The sequence below is a fragment of the Furipterus horrens genome, unplaced genomic scaffold, assembly GCF_987537825.1.
Source record: "Furipterus horrens unplaced genomic scaffold, mFurHor1.1.pri manual_scaffold_9, whole genome shotgun sequence".
Taxonomy (NCBI): domain Eukaryota; kingdom Metazoa; phylum Chordata; class Mammalia; order Chiroptera; family Furipteridae; genus Furipterus; species Furipterus horrens.
Window position 1 is genome coordinate 3,735,554 of NW_028327179.1, and position 27,761 is coordinate 3,763,314.

At 53.3% G+C, this 27,761-nt stretch overlaps 1 protein-coding gene across 1 annotated transcript in view; it reads left to right on the forward strand.

Moving 5' to 3' along the window:
- The window catches only part of DOCK4 (dedicator of cytokinesis 4), a 275,819-nt gene that overhangs the window by 137,560 nt on the left and 110,498 nt on the right, over positions 1-27,761 (forward strand). The window contains exons 8-12 of the mRNA XM_090287015.1: positions 7,398-7,549; positions 18,984-19,065; positions 20,149-20,209; positions 23,686-23,818; positions 25,718-25,806. Of these exons, the coding sequence (XP_090143141.1) occupies positions 7,398-7,549; positions 18,984-19,065; positions 20,149-20,209; positions 23,686-23,818; positions 25,718-25,806 (517 nt within the window). The remainder of the gene's footprint in view (positions 1-7,397; positions 7,550-18,983; positions 19,066-20,148; positions 20,210-23,685; positions 23,819-25,717; positions 25,807-27,761) is intronic.

Below are 27,761 nucleotides of genomic sequence, written 5' to 3' on the forward strand. Positions count from 1 at the left end.
TCTCAGAGCGGCGGCACGTCCTGCACGGAGCCCCCCACTCCCAGGACCGGGAGGACCCCACACACAGGCGCCACTGCCCCTGCAGACCTACCTCTGCCGCGCACAGTCTAGTGAGATGCTCACGGGCCGCGCACACCCACCTGTCGGGACGCAGGACCGGCCGGGCCGGACGGCGTCTGCCCTGGCCCAGCAGCGGGCGGGCCCCCCGCCCTGTCAGGCGCCCCAGTGGGCCTCCGGGGCCTCCTGCTGCGGGTCTGATCCCCCCGCAGCCCAGGCTGCTCCTAGCGCCGGAGTTTGGGACCGACCCCAGTGTGCTCGTCATGCCGCCCGCCACGCAGCTGCCCTGACTCCGCTGTTCTGCTGTAAAAGCTAAGAGGGGCGGGCCCTTGAACTTGGACTACTCCAGCTATTGTCCAGGCTTCCAGGGTCTGCAGATCTGGCCCAGTCGGCCTTGTGTTCTCAGTGCGTGTATGAAAGAGACCCGATCCTTGACGTGAGCGGAGCTCCTGAAAAACCCGATGTCACAGAAGGCGGTTGGGAGGGGCTTTCAGAGGCCACTCCTCCAGGTGGGACCTTAGTGACTACCTTAGTGACTGCTGCATCTTCTTTTTTTGGCAATATTTTCATCTGTGATATACACAGAACAGGCTGTCTCAACATTGAAACGGGTTTCTCTGGTGGGATCAGAGGTGACACGGTCTTTGTATTATTTAAACCTATTCCGCACTTCTACCACGGCATTTCGTGACCAAAAAGTACACAAGTATTTTAAAGGAAAGTAAAACCATGGTTATTTGAACGATGTTTATCCTAAGCTGTTCTAAGTCTTAAAAGGCATTTAAATTTTTTTTATTGCTCCTTTTTCCTCCTGCCACTTGGTCCCTGAAAGCCCTCTGCCCCCCCAGTCACCGCACCGTGGGCCTCGGGCCTGTTCCCTTTCTGCTCACCACCCCCCCCCGGCTGTCAGCTGCTCCCCGTCTACGAGTGTGTCTCTGCTTTGCTCGTTAGTTCAGCTTGTTCATTAGGTTCCACATCTGCGTGAGATCACAGGGTGTTTGTCTTTCTCTGCCTGGCTCAGCTCACGGAGCATCACGCTCTCCAGGTCCGTCCGTGCAGTCGCAAAGGATAAAGTTTTCTTCTTTTTTAGGGCCGAGTAGCACTCCAGTGCGTAAATGCCCCAGGGTTGCTTTAGCCACTCACCCACTGATGGGCCCCCGGGCTGCCTCCACGGCGTGGCTTTCATTGTAAATAACGCTGTCATGGAGACAGGGGCGCGTGCCACTGTGACGTTCCTCGGGGGGCACCTGCGGTAAACAGCAGACTCCGTGTCAGAAGAGCCTGCCTCTTCTGGGGTAGCTTTCCCAGCCTCCAGGATTTATAGTGAGAGATCCTTGGTGTGAGGTTTTCTCTATCTGAAACATGCTGGGAAAAATCGTGAGCAAATTCGTGAGGGGCTTGTGTCTGATTTGAGAAGGGCTGTTGTTAATGCCCTTTTCAGTTGTTCCCTTAATCATTGGTCTGTTTGGTTGATCTGCGCCTCATTACATACATTAAGATAAATTCTGTTTCTGTAGAGGATTTCCTTTACGTTGAGCTGCTCAGAGCGGCAGTTCACGCTGCGCGCCTTTCCGGCTGCGGTGCCGAGCAGAGGATCTGGGGCGTGGAGAGAACACGGTTTCAGGTCAGCTGGGGGGAGGTGGGGAGGGGGAAGGAAATCAGGAAGAGCATTCCAAGTTCAAGTCCTCACGACCTCTTAGTTTCATAACAAATCAAACGCGTGTGATTTACTCGTCGGTCATATCCTCTAACGGGGCGTCTTGCTGCTGGGTGTCATGTTTTGCCTCTCACCTCTTCTTTTTTTTAATCTCACACAATTCAAAGTTTCTTTAGAGTGGGCACTGTCTCTTACATTTCTGCCATTATCCCCAAGGTCATCCAGTCCAGAGTTTTGCACTTAGTAAGCAGGCAGCTTCAGCATTTTTGAGGTCATCATAGTATTGTGAAAACCTGTGGGTATAGAGCCAAACGACTGAATTTGACTTCCATCCCTTCCTTTTACCAGCTCCGTGATCTTGGGCTTATTGCTTAACCTCTCAGAGCCTCGGTTTCTTCATCTGTTAATTGGGGTTGTAACTCTTACCATGTTTTATTGAATGAAGAGGAAATAAGAGATGCAGGTAGAAAGCCTTTCCTCCTTGTTAGGTGGGCGAGGCGCCTTGAATAATCGATGCCGTACACGCTAAAGCTTAAGATCGACTTGGCTGTGCTTAGCGAAATCAGTAATAAAAGCCCGGACACGACAGGAACTCGCTGCTCCCTCACAACGTGCGGTGCCAGCAGCAAGAAGCTCTGGGCCTGCTCGCGGTTTCACGGAGTCACAGCGAACGCACGCCCTTACCTCCCCGCTGCGCCGCGTGTGGCCTCCACCAGGAACACTTCAGAGGGCGCAAGAGCGGCCGGAGCGCCAGCCGGTGCCCCGCTCCCCAGCAGCGGGGACAGGAAGTGGCCTCTGAGTGGATTCAGCCGCTTTAATGAACGCCCCACCCATCCCACGCGGGCCTGACATCTCGGTGGCCACAGCGCAGTCACATCCCCGCATGTAGGCGGGGCGTCAGATATCTGATGAAACAGCAACTATCAGTGTCTGACGCAAACACGTTTTGTTTTCTCCAGTCTGATTTTCTATGCCAGCAATTTTAATCTCCGTTCCTTTCACTTAATGTCGCATGTGGAACGGCAGATTGATTTTCTCCGTCAACATTTCCAGTTTGTCCGTGGTGGCTGCTGGGGTGGCCATATTGACAAGGTTGGGGGGGTCTCCTCTGGGCTGTGGGTGACGGGCAGTGGCTGTTACCGGTGGGAAAGGACCACCATTAATTAGCCCTGACTGCATGGGAGGGGTTGGGTTTTCTTTCTTTGGTTAACACACCGCGTACGGCTGGTGAGAATTCTTGTCATTTCTAAAAGGCATTTAAATTCCCCCGTACGCAACATGTTAATAGCTCGAATCGTCGTCCACAGTCTTCATTTTACAGATGAGGAAAGTAAAATGTGATTTCACTAGAACATTTAATTCCTCCTGAGTAGTGGTTGCATTTTTCTGTTTCTAAAGCAAAGAAAATAGCCCAAGGAAAACCCAGATGATTCCACGCTAGGGGGCCTGTTCTCTCCTCAGGGCCACTTCCGGTCCCTGTTTACACCCCGGCTGGGACACTCGCGTGGTCTGTAACGCGGGGTCTGTTTCTTTGGGTGGCGTCAGAGTGACAATACTGACTTCCCAGGGCGAGCCGCCAACCCCTTGTCATTGGCTTGGTGACTTATTGTCACTCATGATGTCCCCGCAGAGGATGCCGCCACTTCTCTTTGTCACTCCCTAGGCGTTAGCATCTCAGGAGCCCATATGCATTATTATAAAAAAGACCCTGCCTGAGGCTTCTGATCGCCTGGTTAGCAGCCCTTTCTCGCCTCGTTGTGCGCCCCTCCGCATTGGGAAGTGCCGAACCCCACGGTGCTGACATATGTCCTCTTGGAAGGCTTGGTTTCCTGCCAGAGGCCGGATCCTGGTTTTCCTGTGCATAACGGAGCCCCAGCTGCTGGATTCTCTGGCGGTTGGTGCACGCAGAGAATCTGCCTAGGAACCTTTCATCATTCTGTGAGATCACGTTACCTGCCTGTTGTGTGATCCTCGTGGGTAGACCAGCAGGTCTCAGAACAGAGGCAGTGCCCGCCCCCACTTCCCCAAGCTACTGGGCAGTGTCTGCGGACACTTTCTGTCCTCAGACGGGGGAGGGTGTGGGGCAGGGGAGGGGAAAGGTGCTTCTGGAGTCTGCTGGCCATCCTACAAAGCCCAGGCCGGCCCCCGCAGCAGAGAAAAGCCAGCTGGGACTGTCACCGGTGCCATAGTTGGAAAGCGTGGTGTCCGAGGCTCATCGAGGAGCGCTTGCATTAGAGGAGGATTAGCCGTTTGCGCCCCTTGAATCTTTGGAACAAATCTGTTTCTTTTCCTAAACAACAGTGTAGCCGAGCTCTGAGTACATTCTGAGTCACTGGCAGGTGCCTTTGCGGCCGTCACTTATTTCAGAGACGGGCTTTTGTCTCTCCGCTCTAATTCCCAAATTACAGCTCGTGAAGTAGGCGCGTGCCTTTTGAGCTTTGTTATTGTAGCAATATTTTCACAGAGATATTTTTAGCAGCTCCCCGAAGGAGTGAATTGCCAAGAGGCTAACATGTAATCATACCTGCTTAAGTCCAAGTCCTTCCCAGACAGGGAAGGAGGTGGGGCGAGGGGAGACTGTGGTGTCGCGAGGCCCCACGTCCCGTGTGCGGAGGGCAGGTCGGGCAGGCTTGTCCCTGGCGTGCACGCAGAGGCCAGCGCTTCCCAGGCACGGATCACATGGAAGATGCAGCAGCCCGTTTTCCGGCAGCTGTGATTTGCATCCTGCACGTGGTCTCAGTCAGTGGTCCTCAGCTCACTGCACATCAGCGGCACCCGGGGAGCTGCTCACAGTCCACTGCCTGGGGCCCCGTCCCCTAGAAATTCTCGCTTAATTGTTCTGGGGCTGGACCTGCGCCTGAGGAGGGGAGAAGGGCTCCCTGGGGTGGCGGGTTCACTGGAGGCTGAGCAGCACTGATCTGTAATAGATTCACTGGGTTCCTGGCGTGTGTCGCGGGGCTGATGTGTTCCCTCGGTGTTTAGGGAGCATCATGGGTGATCCGGGGACTTGACAGTGAGTCAAGCCCAGACACCTTGCTGAGGTCCGCTCTTTTCATGAGGTTTTAAAAATAGGTGTCTCCATCCCGCCTTCAGGGGTCATCCACGTCTCCACAGTAGTCAGTGCCGTGTGACCCTGAGCTCGCCAGCAAATCAGCGAGTAAGCTGGCGATTTCAGGAGGGAAAAAGCTTATTTGTGAGTTAAAGAAATGTAGTTTTATGACTGTCTGATGCCACCCCTGCCCTGGTAAAAAGAACTTAAAAAGCACAAAATAGAGCAACCTTTATAGGAAACAGGGCAGAATTCTGCTTCTTCCTGTAGTTAGAATGGTTTTTCCTGTAGGAACTTATTCCTGGTAATAATGACCAACACATTCCATGAAGCTGAGATCCGCTTCAGGAGCAGATGTGCTGCCCTGGCCGGCGTGGCTCAGGAGACTGAGCGCTGGCCTGAGCACCGAAAGGCCGCTGGTTCCATTCCCGGTCAGGGCACCGGCCTGGGGTGTGAGAGGCCACCGGGTGATGCATCTCTCGCACATCGATGTTTCCCTCTCTTTCTCCCTCTATTCCCCTCTCTCTAAAAATAAATAAGATCTTTTTTAAAAAAGAAAGAGAATAAAGTGTACTTTTTCTCTACTTAGAGAAGTCCCCGGCACACCTGTCGGGTAGGTACCTGTGGTCCGCTGCATCCTCTATAACCATTTGCTGTCTGGGTGATTCACATTAAAAGGCAGAGGCACGCAGCGTCCTGGTGATGTTCCGTGGCTGTGTTCCCAGCTGTAAGTTCAGGGGCCACGCTTTTGCCTCCAGAGGTCGGGCAGTCCGTCAGTACTTACTGAACGGTGCTGGAAGCGTGAGGACGCGGCTGGTGTAGAAATGGGTTATGAAACCCAAGCCCAAGCAAAGGACGCGACTCCTCTACCCTGGAGTTAAAGTCCCAGAACTGTTTTTTAAAAATTGTCAAGTGATTCAGAGAGATGGCCCTTCTGGTCGTCTGTTCCAGAAGCAGAAACCCGTCACATTCTGAGCACCTGTCCTGTTGAGACACCAGCCTTCGCGCCTGGTCCCAGGGCAAAATGGCGAGTAAACGGTTAAACATCTGTGACATTTGTCACCATGCCATTCTCATTGTGTTGTGTGAATATACGGGTCTGTAGCGGGTGAGGGGGAGAAGCACCCTGGTCCTTCCTTCGCTGCACGTAGTTCGAGAAGCATGGGCCTGTGGTTCCTGATTCCCACCCACGCGTGGCTCTGGGCTGCAGCGGCACTTCCCCAGGACGCCTGCCATGCCTGTCCAGACGGACACAGGCCAGACCCCACACGAGAGTCCCGTTCTCCCCGTGGCCTGTGCACCGCACTCATAGTTTTACATTTGGGTGTGACAGTTTGCCGAGGTCGCTCCCGCCGGTCCGCTGTTTCTGTTTTCCCTCGTCTTTGCCTTCCCAGCGCTTGGCACGTGATAGATCCTCCCCCACGCGTCTTGAGTGCGTGGTCAGCCCCAGGTTCTGCCTTCTGGTCCCCCCTCCCGGTTGGAGCCTGGGCTGGCTGTGTTGAGCACAGAATGACAGATGGTCAGAGATGCTGTCCTGGCTTTAGACACACCTCACTGGAGTTCGCAGGTCTGCGTCCTGAGAGCCCTCTCCGAAGTTAGAGACGTTTTCTTGCTCTGGTTGTTGAACATGGTTTCACGCCGCCCGCCTCGGATAAGTGCTGTAACTGCGCAGTTTAGCATACTTTAAAGGAAGCTTTACTTCCGAGAAATTGCGAAGTCATGGCTGTTTAGCTGTCATCGGGGAACGGATCAGTCGGATATAAGTTAGTCTGACTTTTTTAAAGATGGCTGATGATTTGTTCTTGCCCTGGGAGTTGGTAAGGGAGCAGGAGAATCCTTTGAACTTCATGCTGGAAACTGCTCCATGTGTTTGTACCCTTTTAACATGAATGATTAAAAAAAATTCTTTAAGCAAGATTCCTTGATGGTTTGCCAACTTGATAATTTCTTATTTTAGAAGTTGGAGGAAAATTTGGGATTTAACATCGAACTTCATACCAAATCCATAGGAAAAAACAGTTTCAGAAGGTCTTCAACTTAGTAAAGTTCAGCTTCAGAATTTTCGACTTTACGATGTACACGTGGAAAAGCAATGCACATCCGGTAGAAACCGTACAAAGGATTTGGAATTTTGATTCTTTCCTGGGCTGGCCGCCGGTGGCGCGACACTGTCTCGTGATGTTGGGCGGCAGTGGCCGCAGGGTCCATCAGCCCCGTGATCACGCGGGCCACCAGCCGATGCCCCGTGGCGCCCTGCGTGGCCAGCGTGTTTTGGATCCTGTGTTTTGGGTTGTCACCTCCCATCGTGCCCACCTGGGTCTCCTGCTTCTGTGAGAAGAGGAGGGAGGGGATGACTCTTGAGATGAAGCTCAAGATTGTGACCCAGCTGTAGGCCACTGTATCTGTGCTGAGCCCGCGGACGGCGGGCCAGGTGACACTGCCGCTCGGTGGGTTAGGCAGAGCCCGTGCCCCCCCGAGATGTTTTCCACGTACAGTGGGTGTGTGGGAGGTGCCTCCGTCGGAGGCTGAGGAGCGTCCGTAGCGCAGGACGTCACCGTCCCACCACAGCGCATCGGTTTGTCCGGTCCTGGGGTTGTCTCATTGATCCCGTTTTTGTTGGGGGGTGTCGTTCAGATGGAGCATCGGCATCGGAAGAAAGACGCCCCGGTGCCAGCCAGCAGCCACCACCTCTTCGTGCAGATGAAGAGCCTCATGTGTTCCAACCTGGGCGAGGAGCTCGAGGTCATCTTCTCGCTCTTCGACAGCAAGGAGAACCGGCCCATCAGGTAGGCGGCGGCGTGGGGGCCGGGGCGGCGCGTCCGGGGCTGGCCGCCGTGGGCACTGGTAGCTGGCAGCGTGGGGGGGCGCACGGCCCGGGGCGCCTTTCGCCTGTCGGCCTCTGGCTGGCGCCTTATCGACAGACTTATCTGACGTTCTGTGCTTTTCTGCCATCCTACAGCTGAACTCTGCCTGAAATGCTTTATTTCTATTTCAGTGTCATGTTGCCTGTGATGACTCTCTTCTGAGCAATCATTCCCATGAAGACAGTCAGGACTAGCGTTATGTCATTGGTGAGGCACAGATAGCTTTTCATGCGGACTCGCACTGAGCTAGGCAGCCTATCTGCATTTCTCTCTGTCCATCCTCAGGGCACGTGTCTTCCTGCATCTTGCCCAGGCTTCACTACGCAGTGTGTACGTGGCCGGCTACGGAGCCCGAGGGCCTGCGTTCAAGTCCTGCTGCGGCCGCTCAGTCTCCAGGCCAGTTAATTTTCTCTGGCGGCTCTTAGCTTGTCTGCTGCGTGGGGCAATACCAGCGCTGTCCTCACGGGGTGACTTGAGGGTGAACTGAGATAACGCCCACGCATCACAGTGTCATGCGGGACACGTGACAGCTGGGGAGCGGCTCCTCACCGTCAGGGTGATGCCCTTTAAAAAACCCAAACGGGAGCGAGGTGGCGACAGGACCAGAAGTGGCCGACGGGGCTTGGTCTTGGGTTCTTACAGAAACGGCGTATTTCAAGGGGCTGGTTTAGGGGGGTGTTTTTCTAGTTATGTAAGATTCAGAGAGGCTTGCTAACTGAGTGCCAGCAGGGAGAGGATTTGCTTTAAACTATTTCAGCAACAGAACAAAAGACACTAAAAACAAAGACTCAGTGTGATGCACTTGACTGCGTGTGGATTCCCGTGTTAGGTACATGGGAGCTTGAACTTTTATCATGTAGTCTGAATGGCTAATACGTTAGCCGCATGGAGTTGATTGATGTTTTGTGCACGTGGGCAGCAATGTAACGAGCACAGGCGTTTTTTACAAAAATCTCTTTAAAGAAGATGCTTTATTAGTCTGGTCTGGTCGCTCACCCCATAGATGGGCTGGATTCCCTTCTACCTAGAATAACATTGCTGGGTCCCTAGGAACTGGCAGTGATATTTTTGATAACGCATTGGGCAGAACTTAAGAGGCATGTTTCCCTAACAGTCTGGGACATTCAGAGTTACACAAATGCTATAATTTACCTTTACAGCGTGAGCTCTGACTCACAGACACAGAAACATAGGCACCTGGGAGAAGGTTAATATTCTGTGCGGGGAAGTACCTAACACGCTGGAGCGAAGCCCTGCACCTCCATGAGGGCCACCGTCCCAGCGTCTCCGGGTCAGTGCAGGCTCGTCCTCCCAAAGGAGAGGGAACGGGGTGTCGCCGCGCCCGTCCCTCCCTCAGCGCCCCGGTGCGCGTAGGGTCGCTGCTGTGAGCCCACAGCCAAGGCTCAGCCAGGGGGCAATGTGGACCCCGGGACACGTGGCGGAGGGCCTGGGGCACCAGTGAGGACTCACCTTTGAAATCGAAGGAGGGCGCTGGGGAGGGAGACGAGCCAGGGAGACGGGGGTCAGTGTGAACGTGGGGAAGAGACCGGCGTTGAGGCTGGGCCTTTCGTAAGTGACGTGGGGAAACACATCACCTGCTGTGGGGGAGGCAGAGAGAGACGGAGTTTGGGGCCGAAAGTGAGTTGCAGGATCCCAGGCTGTGGCCTCGGAGCGCGCGTGGGACAGGTCATGAGTTTGGGACAACTAATAGAATTGCTGAGCGTTTTGAGGGCCCCCCAGCGAGACGCCTGTGAAACGGGGAGTGAGCCTGGCTCCCCGGGTGCTTGTGCTCAGGAAGCGGGGTCAGAAGCAGGAGGCCGGCGAGGCTGGAGACGGAAGCCTCGGCGCTGGAGGGGAGAGAAGATCCGGAATGCGGTGGAGCGATGTGGGAATTCAAAGGCACAACGCCCGGGGCGCCCAGCGGGCCTCCCAGAGGCCGACATGATCGAACCGCCTTTTCGTTTTTTAAAGGAAATGAAACAACTCACATTTCTTACTGGGACATTTTCCCCAAGCGCTTACAGAAGGGAGCTGTCCGAGGGAGGAGGTGTCCAGCCCCGACTAGGAAGAGTGCTGATAGTTTTGCGTCTATATTGTCGCCCATAGCACAACGTAATTTTTTAGTTCTCAGGGCACTGTGCTAGCATGTCTCGTTTCCTGCGTCCCTTACAGCTCACTGAAGTATGATCACACACGTCCAGCATCCCCACTTTTACATAAATCAGGAGCATTGTTTTCAACGTGGGAAGAGAGTTGGCATGGAGCCCTTTTTTATAGTGTTATGTGCATGACTAACTCCAAACTGTAGCTGCGCCGGAGCAAAGCGGGGGTGTCGGGGGCCGGCTGGCCACTCCTGCACGGGGCTCACCTCTGAGGACAGGTGCAGACTCAAGGGCGCTCAGAGACCCCGCGCGGATCGAGGCGACACCACGCTTCCATCCGGCCCAGAGCGTTCCCTGCTCTGTCTGGCCGTGCAGGGGTCACCGTGGGTGTCTCCACATCTGTGACCCCCAGTGACCTTCCCTTGTGTCCTATTCCGCTCCCTCGTCTCCATTAGATTCTGCCGGCAGGTGCATGAAACATTGAGATTGTGGGCCCTTCAAAGTTAATCACGTTTTGGGGCTGCCTCCCCCTTGGTCACACCTCTGTGTCACCCAGCCAAAAAGCAGATAATTGCTTTAGCGGCGTGGTGGTATCCTTCACAGGAGAGATTTTAAGAAATGGCCCAGGAGGGTGGTCCAAGTTAAGACAAAAACAAGCGAAGAAATAACCTGATTCATGTGGAGAGCACCGGGGCGGAAGTAATCCAGTCTCCTTCTCTGCAGCAGCTTAGGAGCCGTGCAGTCCCGATTATTGTTGACACTGTCAATGACCGCGCTGTTATAGTAATAAGGGGCTGGAAATCCCAAGTGGCAGGAAACTGGAAACTTCTGGAGCGAGTGCCCTCAGAACTGGCTTGCTTTCTTCCCTTTGGCCCCCAGCCCGTATGCAGGCCCCTGGCCCCGTTCGCTTAAACAGTGCTGTGTTTCGGAACGTGGCCAGAAGGCCCTAACGCCTCCACTTCTGTGTCTTAGGGGATGACCAGATTGTTTTTCTTCCCCCCAGGGTTCTGGTCACCTCTGTGTCCTCCTCTCCTGTCTGCTGCCCGGAGGGAGTTCAGGCTAATTTAGTTTTCCTAAGCGTCCTGCAGAATCCATTGCAGTCAGACACACCAGCCGTCCGCAAGGAGTTCTGTGGTATTCGGTGCCATGTATGAGCAGGAGGAGTCCACACGGCAAAGGAGTTGGTCATGAGACACCCCCCCCCCCCCCCCGTTAGATCCTTTGGTGAAGCTAAAGCGCGACCCTCTGGCCACCCTTGTGTGCCCTGGACTCTCAGGGTGCTTGACCCCGGGTGCGTGCGGATGAGGCGGGGTGAGGCCCAGGAGCCTGGCCTTGCTGTTGAGCATCATTGATTCCACGTCCTTGCCATGGAATCATTGATGGTCACCCATGACTGCTGTCCCCGGGGAATGACCCTGACCTGGGCATCGCGGACACACAGATGAATAAAACGGGGAAAACGATGTCTGCCCTCCCAGAACTTACATGCCACCCGTTACATCCTGCTATGGCTTCAAGTCAACAGATGTTTTTAAAGGTTAGAGTTCTAGTCCATCTCTTTGTCTGGTAACGAGGGGCTTATTTTCCTTTCACAACCGTCTTTGCGGTGCGTCAAGCGATGCTTCCTAACCTTTTCCGTGTCCAAAGCCCCTTCCAACCCTGTGAAACTGTAGCCTGTACACAAAATGATGCGCCTGTTCTTACGCACATTCACGCTCGCATGTCAATTTAGAGGCTTTGTGGCTTCCCGGGTGCAGAAAGGATTTGACCTTGTAAAAGTCCAGTTGCATGTATCATCTAGTTAATTAATACTATGTAATGATGATTTAATTTTTATTTTTAAAGTTGTGATAAATATAAAGAATCTTTCAGTAAGCTGTTGGGAGGGAAATTGGATTTTGACTTTCTTTTAAAAAAATTAACTTTCTGAGATAATAAATGCATGAAAGGTTTATTATGCTTATTACTTTTGCAGGGCTTAAATTCTTAGGCTTTTATTACTTAGTCTGTTTTCATGGACGGTTTCCCTGCCTTTGCGGATCACTCCGCGCTTCACCCCGTGGTACTTACAAAGACCTCATGTTCGCTCTACTTTGGCGATTCCTTATTACGGGCACTTTCTCTGACAAAGAGGCATTGTTGGAAGAGTCAGAATAATTACCCTGTAGGGATCAGAGTGGTTCCTCCCGCAAGCGAAAAGTCAAAGATGTAGTGTTTGCAGTGACCAAATTATGTAAATTCCCGGAAGAATAAGGCCATTTGTTCCCAATCGAAGACCCGACGCCCGCGTTCAGATCTGATTTCATGTCCACGGTCCTATCATTGCCTACTTTTTGTTCACTTCTCTGAGAAACTCGTTTTCCAGGGAAATTTTTAAGTAAGTTCTTTAGAGATTGATGCAAACAAGTATTTTTCTGAGTGGTTCAGTTAAGCAGGGTAGCCGTTTCTAAGGATTTTCACTTGAATTCAGCATTGGGATTTCTAGGGTCCCAGGGCTTCTGAACTTGTGGGCGTTACTGTTTTTCTAAAATCAACCGTCAGTTCAAATCGTTTCTTTCATTCATCAGTCAGTCGTTTGGTCTGGGATTGGCACAGACGACAGGAAGCAGCAGGTGATCTACATGTTGCTTATTTATAACTTTCAAGAACATTGCATTCCTTTCTTCACTGAGCTTTACCTTCCTAAAGAGAGTTCTGACCCAGGTAACAGGAGTCTTAGAAAGGAAGCATAAATGGTTTTGAATCGTGCAAAGTAGCAAGCAAGGCAGGTTGATGTTGGCGATCGAGCTGTGTACAGCTTGAAACATTACCTCCCATTGCATCGGTCCGTGCTCGGTGACAGCCGGATGCTTTGCTAGCCTCACAAAGCCATCACATGAGTCGGTTAGTGTCTCAATGCTCAGCTGTTTATAAGTGAGTGTGGGCTTGGATGGTGATGTTGACAAAGCACACTCAGGTCTGTCTGTCCCTTTGGGAAGCCACTAAGAAGCCCTGGCACCCAGGGTCCTCCTCTTGAGTGAGAAGAGTTCCTGACCCCCACGTTGCTTTAGGGGTAAGACGATGAGATGCCTTAGCAGCCTTATGTAGGGGGACTGGCTCGAGGGGTTGCTTTCCTTGACGCCCACGGAAAGCTCTGTCATCTGCCTCTCACCCAGCGGAGAGTGGACAGGGTGAGGTCTTTGGCCTGAAGATGTCAGGTGTGGTTGCCTGGTGTCTGGTACGTGTGATTGTCATAAAAGACAGCCAGCAATTCTGACTTGTCAGGGCCTGGGCGTTTAGGCCCAAACGGCAGTCCTTAAACACAGCTGGGCTTTTATGCACAGAGGGGCCCTCGGTCCACCCTGGCCTAGTAAGTCAGAATCTCCAGGCAGGGCGCAGGCTGTGCACAGGTCCCAGGAGAATGCTGTACGACCCCGGCTCGGAGCCTGTGGGGAGCACCCGGGAGGTCTGTTCTGTGCACAGCTGAGAACTCCTTCCATCTTTCTCTGTGCCACAGAGAGCCCGAGCCCCAGGGCCAGCGGCCAGCCCCGGCAGCCAGCTCCCCTCCCCCATTTCCCCAGGGCACCTCGCCTGGGCTGGCATTGCCCCAGCTCCTGGGGGTGTTACGAGAACCATTTATTACGCCGCGTGAGCGTTCCCTTTTGGAGATGCCCTTTGCCACATGTTCCAGGAAAGAGCATAGTAACTGTTCTGCGCAGATTGTTGGGAGCATCTTGCACTATTAGCCAATCAGAAAGCCTCTGAGAGAACCCAGCAGAAGCATTTAGGCCCCCTGGTGTTTGTCTCTATTGGCTTTTGGGTAGCGGGATCCGTCCTCTTACCTCTTCTCACCGTTCCCTGTCCTTCTTCCGGCTCCCGTTTGCTCCGGCTCGGGGTAGGTCATAAAGTAGGAGTCTAAAAGACCCAGACAGTCCAGTTATTTTTTCAGTTAGTTCACCCGAATATGACCATCTACAAGGACAGGTTTGCCGCCTTTGGTTACGGGTACTTTTGGAGACCATGCATTTCTTTCAGTGACTTCACTGTGCAGAATGATTTTTGCAGTGTCCTGTGTCATTTTTTGTGATGGGTCACACTCCTCATCGTTCCCAGCCCGTGTTTCAGCCGGGATAACATACCCAGCGTCTGCTTTGGGGGGAAGCATGCGCAGTGCAACTTTCACAGACGGTAAGTCACTGGACAGACTTTCTTCTTTTGAGCGGCGAGCTGTGGCGTGGTCACCAAGGACCCACAGAGAGAAGTGCGAACAGCCCTTTGTCCTTGACCTTCCTCATCACTCTTTGAAGGCGACAGGTCATCGCAGGAGTACTCAGTGGGAGAACGTGATTGCTGCGCAGGCTCGGGGACCGTCCCACACCTGCCCCGAGGCCTCCTGGGCCCTCAGTAGGGCTTTTCCTACTGAAGGGCGGCCCCTTTGGACTGGAGCGGGGCTGGGAGCCCCCTCTCCTGCTGAGACGTGGGAGAGAGACCGCGAGGGTCTTCGGCCCCCCAGCCTGCGTCCCGCGTTGTTCACATCGCTGGTAATACCTTGTCCACCGAACTACACTCTTGACACACGCTCCCCTGTGCCGGACGCCTGTGCTGGGACACCCGTGTGGCAGCCCCGGCGCTGAGCAGTGAGCTCCGGCATGTTTGTCGCTTTGTTTTCCTTCCTTTCAGTTTCATAAGTTGAAACATTTTTACTTATATTTTATTGGAAATATTTACACTAAAATCCCCTTGGTTCACATGGATGCTCATTTTCGCTCTTTGTCCGTTTCCGAATTCTTTGTTCTTTCCCAGACAGGAGCATTATGGGTAAGAGCTGAGACTCTGGGGTCAGACTCTGGGTGCTAATATCCTGTTCCGACCTTGACTTACGGAGCAATTTCCACCTTGCCCGAAACCTCCAGGCTGCCACCTCCTCCTCTGTAAAGGGGGTGACGTGGCTCCTCCTGCCTCGGGTGCTTGTGAGAACTTAATGAGCAGGTCCACGGAAGGCGTAAGTCACGGTTCCAGGCACAGGGCCTGTATTCACTGGGACTGCTCTTCCCCAGGGGCAGCGCTGGGGATGCTTATTTGCACTCTTGGGTCCTTATGTTGGTTTCCTCCCATCCTTGTTCAGAGGAGGCAGGTTATAAGTAATGACTGTGATCTGTTATTCTTTATTTCTAAGGAAGTCATCTGCCATTGTTGGTTTATAACATAGTGATTTATAATGGAATTATACAGAATTCAGGTGGACACAGCATCTCTCGGCTGGGAAGTCTGCAGTGGGGGAACCTGGCAGCATGTCGGGAAGCCCGGCGATGGCTCTGCTGGGAATAACATCCACTCTCAGCTCCCAGGGTGTCTAGAAGTGCTCATGTGCTTGCTCATTCTCTGACATTGAAGAAGGAGGCCACATTCTCAGCGGAACGCATTACATCATTGTGGATTTCTCTGTTACCACGTGTTTACTCTAATAAAGACATAAAGTGTGCAGGGAGCCAGGTTCCGTGGCCCCACCTAAATGCTGGAGGTGCCATGGAGGTCATTAGCTGACTCTCATGTCTGATGGGCGCCACCACTGATTGAAACGTGTCTTTGGATAATTTCATCCATTTCTCTCACATAAATAAAGGACATCATGGGCAAGAAAGGGGACGTGGGGACGGACTTAAAGGTTCCCGATTGTTTGTGTTCTGTCCTATTCTGTCCTGAAAGAGCATTTGTTCAGTCTCACCAGACCCTCAGGAAGGAGCGGATCACAGCCAGCAGCTGGGGACGTGAAGGGCATCAGTCCCGCGCCTGCGCCCCGGGGCTCACCGTGGAACAGGAAAAACACACAGGCCTTCTGAGATTAGGGAAGACAGTGTCACTGATGTGCTGGAGGCGTGCACCTCCTCTGATAGGACACTTCGAAGCTGCGAAAACTAGTTTTGTTTTCTGAGGCCACCCTTTGACTTGCAATAGAGTCACACATACCTCTGTGTGTGGCCACAGACGCGTGAGAGAGTGTTAGAGGTGTCAGAATGAAACCTCATTGACTTGTTCAGTTTCTCCCCAGCCTTGAAGGCCCACAGTCTGGTGTTCCCCAAACGTGTGTGTGGGGCTGGGGAGCGGGGTGGCTGTTTGTCATTCAAAGATGCCTAAAGGCATTGCTGTAGATTTTTTCCTCTTAACTGTATGTTGATGATGTTGTTGCTATATCGCCAAATTAAGAAGAGAAATTGATTGAATTTGCATAACAACTTGCCACCAAATAAATAAAAAGAATGTTTAAAAACTGATCACCAAAGTTTTCTCCCCTTTTAAAGGGAGTCTGGGGTTAGAGATACTACGTGTGCCAGCTTTCTCCGTCGTCCGTGTCCCCAGCCTGCTTTTCTGTCCCCTGCAGGCTTGCGTCAGCTGAGGGGCAGCCGGCGGCTTTGTACACAGTGACATTCTCTCTGAAACAGGCTGTGGTATGGGGTAATGCTTGCATAATCGGGGTTCTGTCTAGAGTAGCGGAACCAAAGCAGTGCCGGAGCCCCAGGGGCCTCTTCCTGCAGCGGAGTGCGTTAGGGGCCGTTGTCTTACCAGAGCGCTGATGAAATCTGCAGACGCAGAGTAGTGTTTAAATCATCGTCGGCGCTAAGGCGTTAACATCTAGACAGGCCCGTGGGCTGTTGTGTATTGGTCTCATCGTGTGTGCCAGTGTAGACGGACCTGTCAGAGGATGATGCAGGTTCTGGTCAGAATGTTTCAGTAGGGATTAAGAGAACATCTCAAAAAGCATAGAGCATGCTGTGCACGACACAGGACGGGGGGAGAGGGTCACTTGTGCTGGGAGCTAAAGTATAACTAATAAACATTACGTATTAGTAGGTGGCTGATGTCTAAGAAGCAGAGTCAAATATCAGTGGTGCACTCAGGAGCGTTGCCGAGCTGAAACCAGGTCCGTAAATATGTTGGGAGTTCTTCATTTGTTTGGTAAAATAATTTATTTCCCAAGTCATTTTCATGGAAGAAACTATCAAGGAACAATCTTAAGCCAGAGACCGCCTTGAAGCTTGTTAAACCAAAATTCCCAGCCCTTTCATTGCACCTGCGGGGAGTGAGCCTGAACTCCGGAGTTGACGGAGTCCGGGGGTGTCCTGGGCCAGTGAATGGCTTCCCCCCTATCTCAGTGTTCTGGGAAGAGTTGCTCAGTGTTTCTGTAGAGCAGAGAAAGGATTTACCTTAGAGTATTCAGATGAAGAGGAGGGTTTTGAATTAATATATGAATTCCCAACTCGGCCATGCACCAGCTCTGTTCACTATTCCTCAGTTTCCCCATCTCTAAAATGGGTCCGATGTACCAACTTTATAAGGGCGTAGTGAGGATCAGCTGACTTAGTCCAGGGAACGTCCTCAGCAGAGTGCCCACCAAATGGTGACTTCCCACCAGAGTCACATTCCCAAATAATATGGTTTTAAAAGTATAATTCATGTATCCCAAGATGAACTCCTACGCATTTCCTTTTAGCATCGCTTAGCTTTGAAATAATAGGGAACTTTCTTTCCCTGTGAAGAGCGCGCCAGTCCCTTTCCTAGAGTTACTGTGAATGACAGGTGGGTGACGTGCATTGAACTCTGCATCCTCAGTTGTGTGCGTCATTTCCAGCCTCTGCTCTGGAATCGTGCCGTATGGGAACTTCAGATTCCTTTGTGAATTCTTGTGGCGACCTACGTTCTCTTCATTTAAGCCTCAGCAGCTCCCACTCTGTGGAGAAGAACATAGGTAATAGTGTGGAAATGACCCCACAGAAATGTCTGGGTTGCCCTTTCTCATGTGAGAGGTCAGAAGCAGGATGGGGCAGGCCAGGTGGCTGAGTGTCTTCAATGTATCTGTCTAGATTTAGATTGCAGAAGACGATAGAAGTGTCTGAAACGGTGCTACGTTCACAGCCGTCTGCTTCTGTAGACATCGACCTGAGTGTGGTTCTCATTTCTGCCCCCGAGTGACGAGGGGGCGTTAGGTAGGGTGAAGGCTGAGTGGTGAGTGAGCAAAAGGGGACACTTGGTGGGTGCTGTACCTGCCGCTGCTGCCCCTTCTCCCTGTCCCTGCTAGTCACCTGGGCTGACCCATCACAGCCCCAGCCCCACCGTGTGCTAACACTGCGTTCAGTGTGGGCTGTGTGTGCTTGCCTGAGCAGCCAGACGTTTGATTTGATCATAAACCCCAGGACATTGAAATTGAAAAGTTCCTGGTAGCTGGTCGTTGGTTGATTAATTTTTCTTGGGTTGATATTTTATTTTTTGAGCATAAGTAAAGAGTCTAACGCATTAGCTTGGATTGAAATGGTGTTCTCGGGCGTTTCTTGCCTTGAGTTAGGGTCTGATCATTTTGCGTTCGCACTGCGTCTGGGTGGTGCCGCGTTTTGAGATGCGAGTTCTGTGGGGAGTCTGAGAATTTCTGCTCCTTTGTGGAACAAAGACAGTTCAAGTCTCTTTCCTAGACCCTCCTTCTGTGTCTTGGATTATAGACGGAGGAGCGCACAGAACATTAAGCCTCAGTGGGTGGATAGCACTCAGCGCGACGCTCTTGTATGATCTGAAGGAAGTGATACAGCACAGACCTGGGAAAAAGGCTTACATGCAAAGACATGAAACGCGTCAGGTCGTGGTTTCTGTGTTAGTGCCTTCGTTTCTATTTTTAAAATAATAATGATGTCGGCCCTGGCTGGCGTGGCTCAGTGGACTGAGCGTTGGCCTGAGCCCCAAAAGGTTACCAGTTCGGTTCCCAGTCAGGGCACATGCCTGGGTGGTGGGCCAGGTCCCCAGTTGCAGGGCGCACGAGAGGCAGCCAAGTGACGTGTCTCTCATACATCGGTGTTCTCCCCCCCTCTTTCTCTCTCCCTCCCCTCTCTCTACAAAGTAAAATAAATAATGAAACATAATAACGATATCACTAATATGGAAACCTATTCTTTTAAAAGTTAATTACAGTTTTTTATTAACTATATTGGGGTGACATTGGTGAATAAAATTGCATGGGTTTCAAGCGTACGGTTCTGTACTATTAGAAGTGAGCTTTGCTTGCACGTGTATTTACACTCTCCGCTCGCTCCTGCGGTTCCTGCCTCGCCGGCGTTTCCAGCAGTGAGGCCAACGCCGGGCGTCTCAGGGGCGCTTCTATTTCCCAGAAGCACTTCTGCCGCCGCATGGAGGACCTAAATGAGCCGGGAGTGCCTAGAAAAGCGCCTAGAAAAGCGCTAAGTCCTCAACCGTGGAACTCTTTTCAAGATGCTCAACTCCGTTTTCTCTTGCAGTGAGCGGTTCTTCTTGCGGCTGAACAGGAATGGGCTCCCCAAAGCGCCGGATAAGCCGGAACGACACTGCTCGCTCTTCGTGGTAGGTGGGCCTTGGCTCCCGCAGGAGCTGGCCGCTGTCCCCAACCGTGCGCCTCATTGCTTAGGGGAAACGAGGAGTGTGGGCGACCCCGGGCCGTTTGCTTCAGCCCTGTCAGTAACACGCGAGTTCCCGCAGCGCCCAGGACTGACCCCGGGACCCGCAGCCACACCTGTGTTCCCGTGGGAGCTGTCGGCGCAGCGTGGCATGTGACAGTTGCCCGGCGCCTCACACAGCTGAGGAATAAGGACAGGCTTTCCCTTTCACTGGTATTGACATCAGAAAACCTGCAGTGGAGTCAGTACCGTGATTTCAGGATGGGGTTTGAGCCATATGCTTCGGCTGCAAAAATACCATCAACAATGTCTCTGTGGATGTTTTTTGGCAATAAATACCTCCATTTTGTTTAGAAAGGTAATACAACAACATTATAGAAAGTTCAGGAAGTCTTCAACAAGTCACCAGTCACAGAGCTGTGAAACACACTCTTCGTGATTTTAGTGATGACCTGGAAAAAATGTTCAGCGTGTTCTCTGTCCGTGGGCAGTGGTTACTGTTTGTTTGTTTGCTGTTCATTCCCATCCCCCAGCCTCCACGCCTCTGGCAACTGCAGCTTCTTCTCTGTCTCTGTAGCCCTGTTCCCGCTTCGTTTTGTCTATTTGTTTTCTTTTGTAAACTTCCACACGTACAGGAGATCATGCTATGTTTGCTTTTCTCCAACTCATTTCCCTCCGCATGATGCTCTCCGGGTCCGTCCGTGTCACTGCCGCCGGCCACATGTCCCCCCTCTCCCTTGCGGAGTGCGGTCTGCCGCCTGTGTGCCCCACGTCCCCTTACGCTTCCACCTGCTGACAGACACTAGGCTGCTTTCACAGCCCGGCTCTCACGGGTGACTCCACAGTGGACGCTGGGGCGCGCGTCTCTCTTTAAATTAGTGGTTTTGTCTTCTTGGGATACACACCCAGAGGGGACACTGCTGGGTCACAGGGCGGCTGTTCTGTCTGCCGTGTGCAAACGTGACGTGCCCTGCCCTTGGACTGCTGCCCCGTGAACGGTGAGGTGACACTAACCCACTGTCCTCGGCAGGACCTGGGGAGCAGCGAGCTGCGCAGGGACATCTTCATGACCGTGCACATCATTCGGATCGGTAGGTGGGCCCCGTCGCCGTGCTGGGAGCTCGTGGGGGGTCTCTGTGGGCGGGACCTGGTTGCTGTCTGCCTCAGAGAGACGTCGAAGCCGGGTCGGAACCCAGAGCCACAGAATTTGGAAATTGTCCCCGGGCCTCCCCGGCGCGGGCGGCCTCCTCACCCAGCACGGAGACTCCACTCTCACGGCGACGTCCTCCTGGAGTTGGCGCTGCTGCGTTTTGTTCTGTCGGACCCCCCGTCCCCTCAGACGCAGACATTTCATGTTCACCCTCTTAGCTTCCGACCTCTGCCCAGAGCAGGAGTCAGACTGCTAGGGGCTGGGTCCCCGCAGGTTTCGAACGCGGCCCCAGGTGGCACGTGGCAGAGCCCAGACTCTGTGGGCCAGCCCCGTTCGCCTTGGAGTCCGCCGTGCGGGCGTCTGTGGGACGAGACGCTGCGGCCGTGGCAGAAGGCCCTTCGGGTGCCCCTTTGTTTCCCCCTCTAATGCCCCCACGGCAGGCGTTTCACGGCAGGGGACTAGGTAAAGTGAGGGAGGACGGGGCCCCCACAGCTGGGCCGGGAAAGCCCAGCGGCGGCGGCTGAGACCTGGCTGCACCTGTCACAGCCCAGGCCCTGGCGCTGGCTGGGGAGACTCCCCGGAGGGCAGCCCCTCGCCGGGCGTCACACGCTGGCCTTCCTTTTCGCCGTCCTGGGCTTTATGCGCGTGGTAACCTCGCGGTGCGGAGACTGGGACACCCGCTGCTCTGCCGACACAGGTTCTCTCTAGATTTTCTCATTAACACGTCTGTCCTGAAAGCCCGTTTCCATTTTGTGTTCTTTTTATATTTGAGGGACGGTAGAAAAATTTAAAAAGTAGGCTGTTTTCGGTTTTGTTTTAATTTTCTCTTTGCAAACGAGGACCTGGGAACAAGGTTTGGAAGCGGCCCCTCCCGCCACCGGGAAGGCCGGACGCTGTGCGTTCGCGATAGAGCTGCTGCCTGTCCCCGGCTGGCAGGGAGGCGGCGCGGGGGCTTCTTCGCAGGTTTTTTTAGTTCCCGTTTATAATACCAATTGTTAATGTAGCATGTGGCTTCGGAGATCTTCGTGGGAACATTGCTAACATTCAAATGCAGTTTTCTAAAGCGTTGAGAAAAAAGTAAACCACTTCTGCTTCCAGGACTTTTAAAAAGGCATCTGCAGGGTTTCGTGGAGAAAACGCAGAGAGGCCAGGTGGCCCGCCGGCCCGTGGTGTGGGCGGCCTGTCCTTCACGCGCGGGGTGGTTGCCAAGGAAACCACTTCAGTGGCTTTGCCGGGCACAGGGCTGCCTTTCAATTCCATGGTGGCTGTTGAGTGATGGCATTTTTGACAAAGATTTTAATGATCATTAAGTCGTCAGAATGAATGTCGAATCAGAAATCACGACTGTGCCCCTCCCCAGGCCTGGGCCAGGTGAGCACTTCGTCCTCTGCCGGTGGAGAGCCCGTTGCTGCGGTGAAATTAAGTCATGGAGGGTTCTTGGCGCTCAGTGGCCACCACTTTTTCTAGAATGTTCCTTGTACCTGCTTTAGCAGGAAAGGGCACACTGACACTAGCCCCCGAGAGCAGGACAGCAGCTCCTGCCCTGGAGTGTAAGCCCGGACCTTTGATTGGAAAGAGCTGGGAAGGAGGAGAAAGGAGTGCTTTCCTGTCCCCCTGCCCACCCTGCCTCCCACCTCCCGGGTCCCCTTTGGGCTTGTGGCTGGTTGCTCAGTCATTTTATCTTCCCTTCCTCCCTTTCTTCTTCGACGACATCCCTAGAAATCAGACCGGAACTGGGAACTGTTACCAGTCACAGAGTTGGGGACACTGGGGTGGTTGTTCCGGTGCAGGAATTGCGCCCAGAGCAGCGGCACCCACAGAGCCAGGAGTGAGGAGTTAAAATCGAGGGTGTGTGGAGCCTCGGGGTCAGAGATGGCGACGGACAGCTCACCGGAGGAGCGTCCCAGAGCGTCCCGAGGGACACTTCCCACGTCTCCCTTACTTTGGGGTTCTCTTCGAGCACCCGCATATTTTCTTTGCAGTTCTAGCTGAAGGGGGTGGGAAAATGAGACTGATACGCACGCTGCCTGGAAACACCAGGACTTTCGAACGAGATGGCCCCTTGCAACTCCTGAGAGTTTTGGGTGTTTTCCTAATTAACTTCTTGGATGATGGTACCTGACTGAGATACTCCATTCAGAAATCTCCTAATTGCTTTGTCATCTTGCATTTGCAAGGAAATGATTAAGTAAAAAAAAATTTAAAAAAAATCATGATAGTGATAAAGATTGGAGTATACATATCCTCCTGATAGGACCTGTAATCATATGTAATCATATTTAAAATAGAGATAAACTGGACTTTTTTTTCTGTTTGAGTGGCCAAAGTTCTAAATTTGTTTAAATCAATTTTGTAAGTAAAAAAATAGGGCTTGTTGGTGAGTAAATTCCAAAATGACTTTATAAAGTATTGGATTGGCAGATGAAATTGGTATTGAAACGTGGGTTGAAATTTTGTCACATATGACAGCATCAGGCCCTGAAAACATGATATTTAAAGCGTTACATTTTGTACAACTAGGAAGCTACTGACTTCTTTTGACCACGTTGTAGCTTTGATTCTCACTGAGAGAGGGAGGGGCTGTGTGTAAGCCTGTCCATGAGGACGATGGTGTGCAGGGCCTTTTCCTTTATTCCCCACACACATCCAAGCTGCAGTGGCCATCACTGTCCCCTTTCCCTCCTTCACCTTGGACTTGGGAAGAACCAGAGCCATCTGCATGTGCTGTGGGAGGACTTTGCTCCAATGCAAACAACTGCCAGGTGGTTGTTACCAAGAATCTGGAAACGGATCAGCAGATTTAAAAAATATATATTTTTCCTTGTACGAACTTGCTGTATTTCAGCCCCAGTGGACTTTCTGTCTCCAGACTACCCATTGGTAGTTCACTGCAGGGGTACATGAGAACAGCACTCCGCGCCGTGCTGAGGGGTCCGGAACTGTCCCTGCCGCGGGAGCTGTCAGGGTGAACGCAGCCCGAGCCCACCACGGCGGGGGTGGCGGTCGCCCTCAGCCCCCCGGCAGGAGAGGCCCCCCATTCCTGCCCCGCTGCTCCTTCCAAAGGGGGAACCTTTGAACTGGCTTTTTAAATGTGGACATTTTAAAACTAGAAAACCTGACCCGCGCCTCCTGGGGTGCCTTCGAGCATCTTGGGGAGCAGGCTTCCCAAGAGTGGGACCCACTGCAGCGCTCGCGCCCTGGCCCGCAGCCGAGGCCTGCAGGTGAGCTGCGTGCTCCAGGCCACACACCGGGTCACAGCACAGGCGCGTCCAGACCCCACGCGGCCTCTGCTGTCGCCCAGGACCGGTGTCCTTCCTGCCGCCCGCTGCGTCACCGTGGGCTGCCTGGCAGCTGGGTGTGTGGGGAAGAGGCTCTCATGCAATGGCTCCCGACCACGTTTGCTCTGTCATGGAACAGGTCGGATGGGGGCCGGAGAGAAGAAGAATGCCTGCAGCGTCCCGTACCGGCGACCCTTCGGCTGCGCGGTTCTGAGCATCGCCGACCTGCTGACCGGAGAGACGAAGGACGACCTCGTCCTCAAAGTGTACATGTGAGAGGCCGCCCGCGGCGGGCCGGGGGTGGGGGGTGGGGGCGTGGAGGCACGCGGCCCTGCTAGGCCACTTCCCGGGGTCGTGGGCAGTGAGGGATGGGGGGGCGGTGTCTGCTCCACCCCTCAGACTCGGTCACCGGTGGGCGCGATGCGGGCCGTGTGCACAGCACTGTGTGCCGTCTCAGGAATTACAGAATCGGGGAGCAGGACACAGACCGTATCGCAGTGGGTGGACCGTCCCCTGGCCGGGCGCCTCCTGTGAATTCAAAATCTACCTTGTCTTGGCCTTCAGAGAGCTCGTCTGTTCTCCAGGAATTTTAGCGATGGTTTTTAAGAGAAATGCATCAGGATTAGGAGAGGAAGCTCAGGGGACAGCAGATGTTGATTAGCTCACAGTTCTGGAGGTCAAGGTCGGTTCCTCGTGAGGAGAGTCTGTCCCATGCTTCTGTCCTAACATCTGTGGATGTTTGCTGGCAATCTGTGTATCCTGTGACTTGTAAAGACATCACCCAGTCTCTGCCATTACCTCCATGTGACACTCCCTGTGTGCACACGCGTGTGGGTGTCTGGAGTCCAAATGTCCCCTTTCCATAAGGACAAAGGACACAGTTATATTGGGTTAGGGCCCCCCTCATGACCTCATGTTAATTTGATTACCTGTGTAAAGACCCCTTTTCCAAATCAGGTCACATTCTGAGGTTCCGGGGGTTAGGACTTCAACATATTTTTTGGGGAGGGGCACAGTTCAAGTTCAGTTCATCAGCTGCTCTAAGAAATCAGTGGCTTTATTCCAAACTGTAGATTAAGTTATTTTAAAAATGCACAAGGTTTGGGGTTGCCCCACGTTGAGCACCTCCCGACAGGATTGGACGTAGCATCCCGGCGTGTGCTCAGAGCAGACCCACGGGGAAGGGGGTGGCCCACACTCCTGATCTGCAGACCTTGCCACCGACCACCTCCAGGAGCGAGCTGGCTCTAGTTTTCCGTTCTGGCTGTTAATGTCAATACATCCACTGCGCGCTTACAGTTTTCTCATGTGTGGCGGTAATGCAATGCCCCGCGACCTGTGGGACATGGGCTTGCAGCCCCTCTGGTCACTGCCAAGGGGCTGCATGCATCTGTTCCCTCCACCCTGTATCCCGGAGCTGGGCCACACCATTCTACTCAGTGGGCAGAGCTTAGAATTGTGGGAATTCTGGTGGGAAACACTCTTGGTTTCTTTCAAGAGGGGTCAAATCTGTGATCTTGATTTTGGATTTTAGAACGTCTGGTAGCGGCAGTAACACGTGCTCCTTTTTGTCACACACGGCCCTCGTCGTCGGGGGTCGGGGATAAGTCCGTGGTTACCTGATTCCCAAACTCCCGGTGGCCTTAACCATAATTTGATGGGCACTCCTGGTGCTTGCTGGGTCGGCCCCCGTTGGGCACTCTGTGCGTGCCGTGCGAGTCTCTGCACACACACACACGAGCTTGAAGCAGATGCTGTTGGCTCAGTTTTTCACAAAGGGCCGGAGAGGCCAAATAACTTGCCCAGAGACACCCAGCTGGTAAGACCAGGAACCAGACTGGGAGTCAGCTGGTGGGACTCCTTCCCCTGAGCCCTCAGGGGACCAGGTGTGACCTCTCACCACTGCCTCGTGTCGTGGTAACGATCCTCGGTGAGATGCTCACCCCAGGTGCTTCTGGCACGCAGTTGGGGGTCAGGCATCCCCAGACGGGCATTCCGCTCACCTCGGGGCACCCCTGCTGACTGCCTGTCACTGCTGTAGGTGGTGGGGACTCTCAGGAGGTGTAAGGAAGTCCTCTGCAGCGGTGGAGCTGGGAAGAACAGGTGTGCTGTGCAGGTCCTGGCTTGGTCTCACGCACCGCCCGCGCTGAACAGTGCTCATGTGTTCCCAGGTGCAACACCGAGAGCGAGTGGTACCAGATCCACGAGAACATCATCAAAAAGCTGAACGCACGCTACAACCTGACGGGCTCCAACGCGGGTGAGTGCGGGGCTGGCTTCTCCCTTTGTCCGTATGAGACGGAAGCAGCCTGCCCTCTGCGTTGCTCTCTGTGCGCTCCCTCCGTCACTTAAAACCTGCGTGGTCAGTGTCGTTGTCCGTCCGCCTCCCTGTGCGGTGGCAGCCAGGCTGGAACTGCAGCTCTCTGAAACCTGTATTCTGTTCTGGGTTGAGCCAGGCAGAGTGTCTGAATTTGTTAGGTCATCCCAGGTCCCGAGACCCCTAAGTTGCTCCTGATCACTCAAAACCAAATGACAGATACGCCTGGGTTCACGACTGGGGGCGGGGAAGAGGTGTGCTGGCCGGGAACCGGATGGGAAGGTCCCAGGCAGACACGCCTCGCTGCCTGGAGCCGGAGCCACGTCCTTGTCCCAGGAACGAGCATGCAGGCCCCACGTGCAGACTGGCTCAGGACGGGGCCGTGGATTGCAGTGGTATTTAGACAAGGTGTGTACACACTCGTTCAGAGGGACCTGAAGTGTGGCCCGGTGTGGTCTGTGGGGTCCTGGAGAAGGGGCCCGCTCCCCCTTGGGCAGAATCCAGCCCTGTCTGTACTGCTGTCTGTGTGATGCTTAGATTCCTAGGCAGCCAGCGCCATGCTCTCTGCACGCGGCTTTTGAGGCGGAGCCCCGTGCGCTCTCCTGTCCTTCCGACCAGCGCCGCTCCGCCCCTGTCCTCTCGAGCCTGAGTCCCAGCCAGCGGCCCACAGCCAGCGCCTGCCCGCCGCCTGCCCCTCCGGCTGCCAAGGCAAACCCAGCTCTAGGCCTCGTCTCTCCAGGGTAATGCTCTCCAGAGAGACGACGCTCAGAGAGAGATGTTAAAAAACATATCACTAAGCCCTTTGCTCCTTCCACTGAAGTTTCTGCCCTCTGGTCTTGGCGGGTCACTGTCCTGGGTCCTCTGAATCTATTCCGCTTCTGGAGGAAGGGCCAGGATAGCAACAGCACATTGGTAGGTGTTCAGGAGCTGTGGCGCTTTATTATTGAAAGGGAGGCTCTCTAATGACTTACTTAAAAATAATGGAAGGAGCAGGGTCCACAAAATTGAAGCAGGGAATTGGGGAGCCTAGTGCCCATCCCATCCCAGGGGTGCGATGTGTTGGCTCCTGCTGTTCTCTCCTTGGACCATGGAATTGTTGATTAAAAAGAAGATCAGTCAGCCGTTTTCAAGAGAATGGGGGTCCCTCAGCCAAGAATTGTTTTTTCCTGCTTTTCCTGCCGTTCTTTGGTCATTGATACTAAAAGAAAAAAAGAAAGAAAGAAAAGAAAAGCAGCAGCAGCAAAAAGATTAACTTGAAATTGGTTTTAGAAGGAAATTCTTAATTCCCAGGCCCTTGACGCGAGCTGGAGGTCTCCTGTCTCGGGGGCTGCAGCCTCGTCTGCCTGAGCCATGAAGGGGTTCATCTAGTTAACCGCTGGTTTGCTTTTTTCTTCCCTCTTATCCAGACTTAAGTTGCCAGGGTGCATTAACCACTGTCTTCGTTGAGTTTAGAAACTGGGAGAAAGTTGTGAGTGACCCACTTCACTTTTAAAGACAAAAAATAAAAAAATCACTGAATTAACGTATCTCTACGATGAGGTTCAGTTAAGTTGAATGACTTCAAATTTCCAAAGCTCTGCTCCGTGTGAACTTTTAAATCCAAAAGTAGTATTATAAGAATGTCAACGTCTGAAAACATATATTAAAGCTGTCGTGGGTCAGGTCTCCTGAGCCAGCGGTTACTGCAGATGTCGCCTCTGAGAGCCGCGCGCAGGGAAGCCTAGGAATGCGCAGTGAGCCCGAGCCGGTTCGGTTTGCGGAGACGCATTCGGTCCTGGGCCTTGAAATAACCTGTGTGAACATCGTTGGCCCCGGCTCCTTGCGCCCGAAGAGAAACTTCCACCTTCCTCCGTCTTATTTTGGTATGTGTGACCCAGGGAGCGAGACGGGGCCGTAGC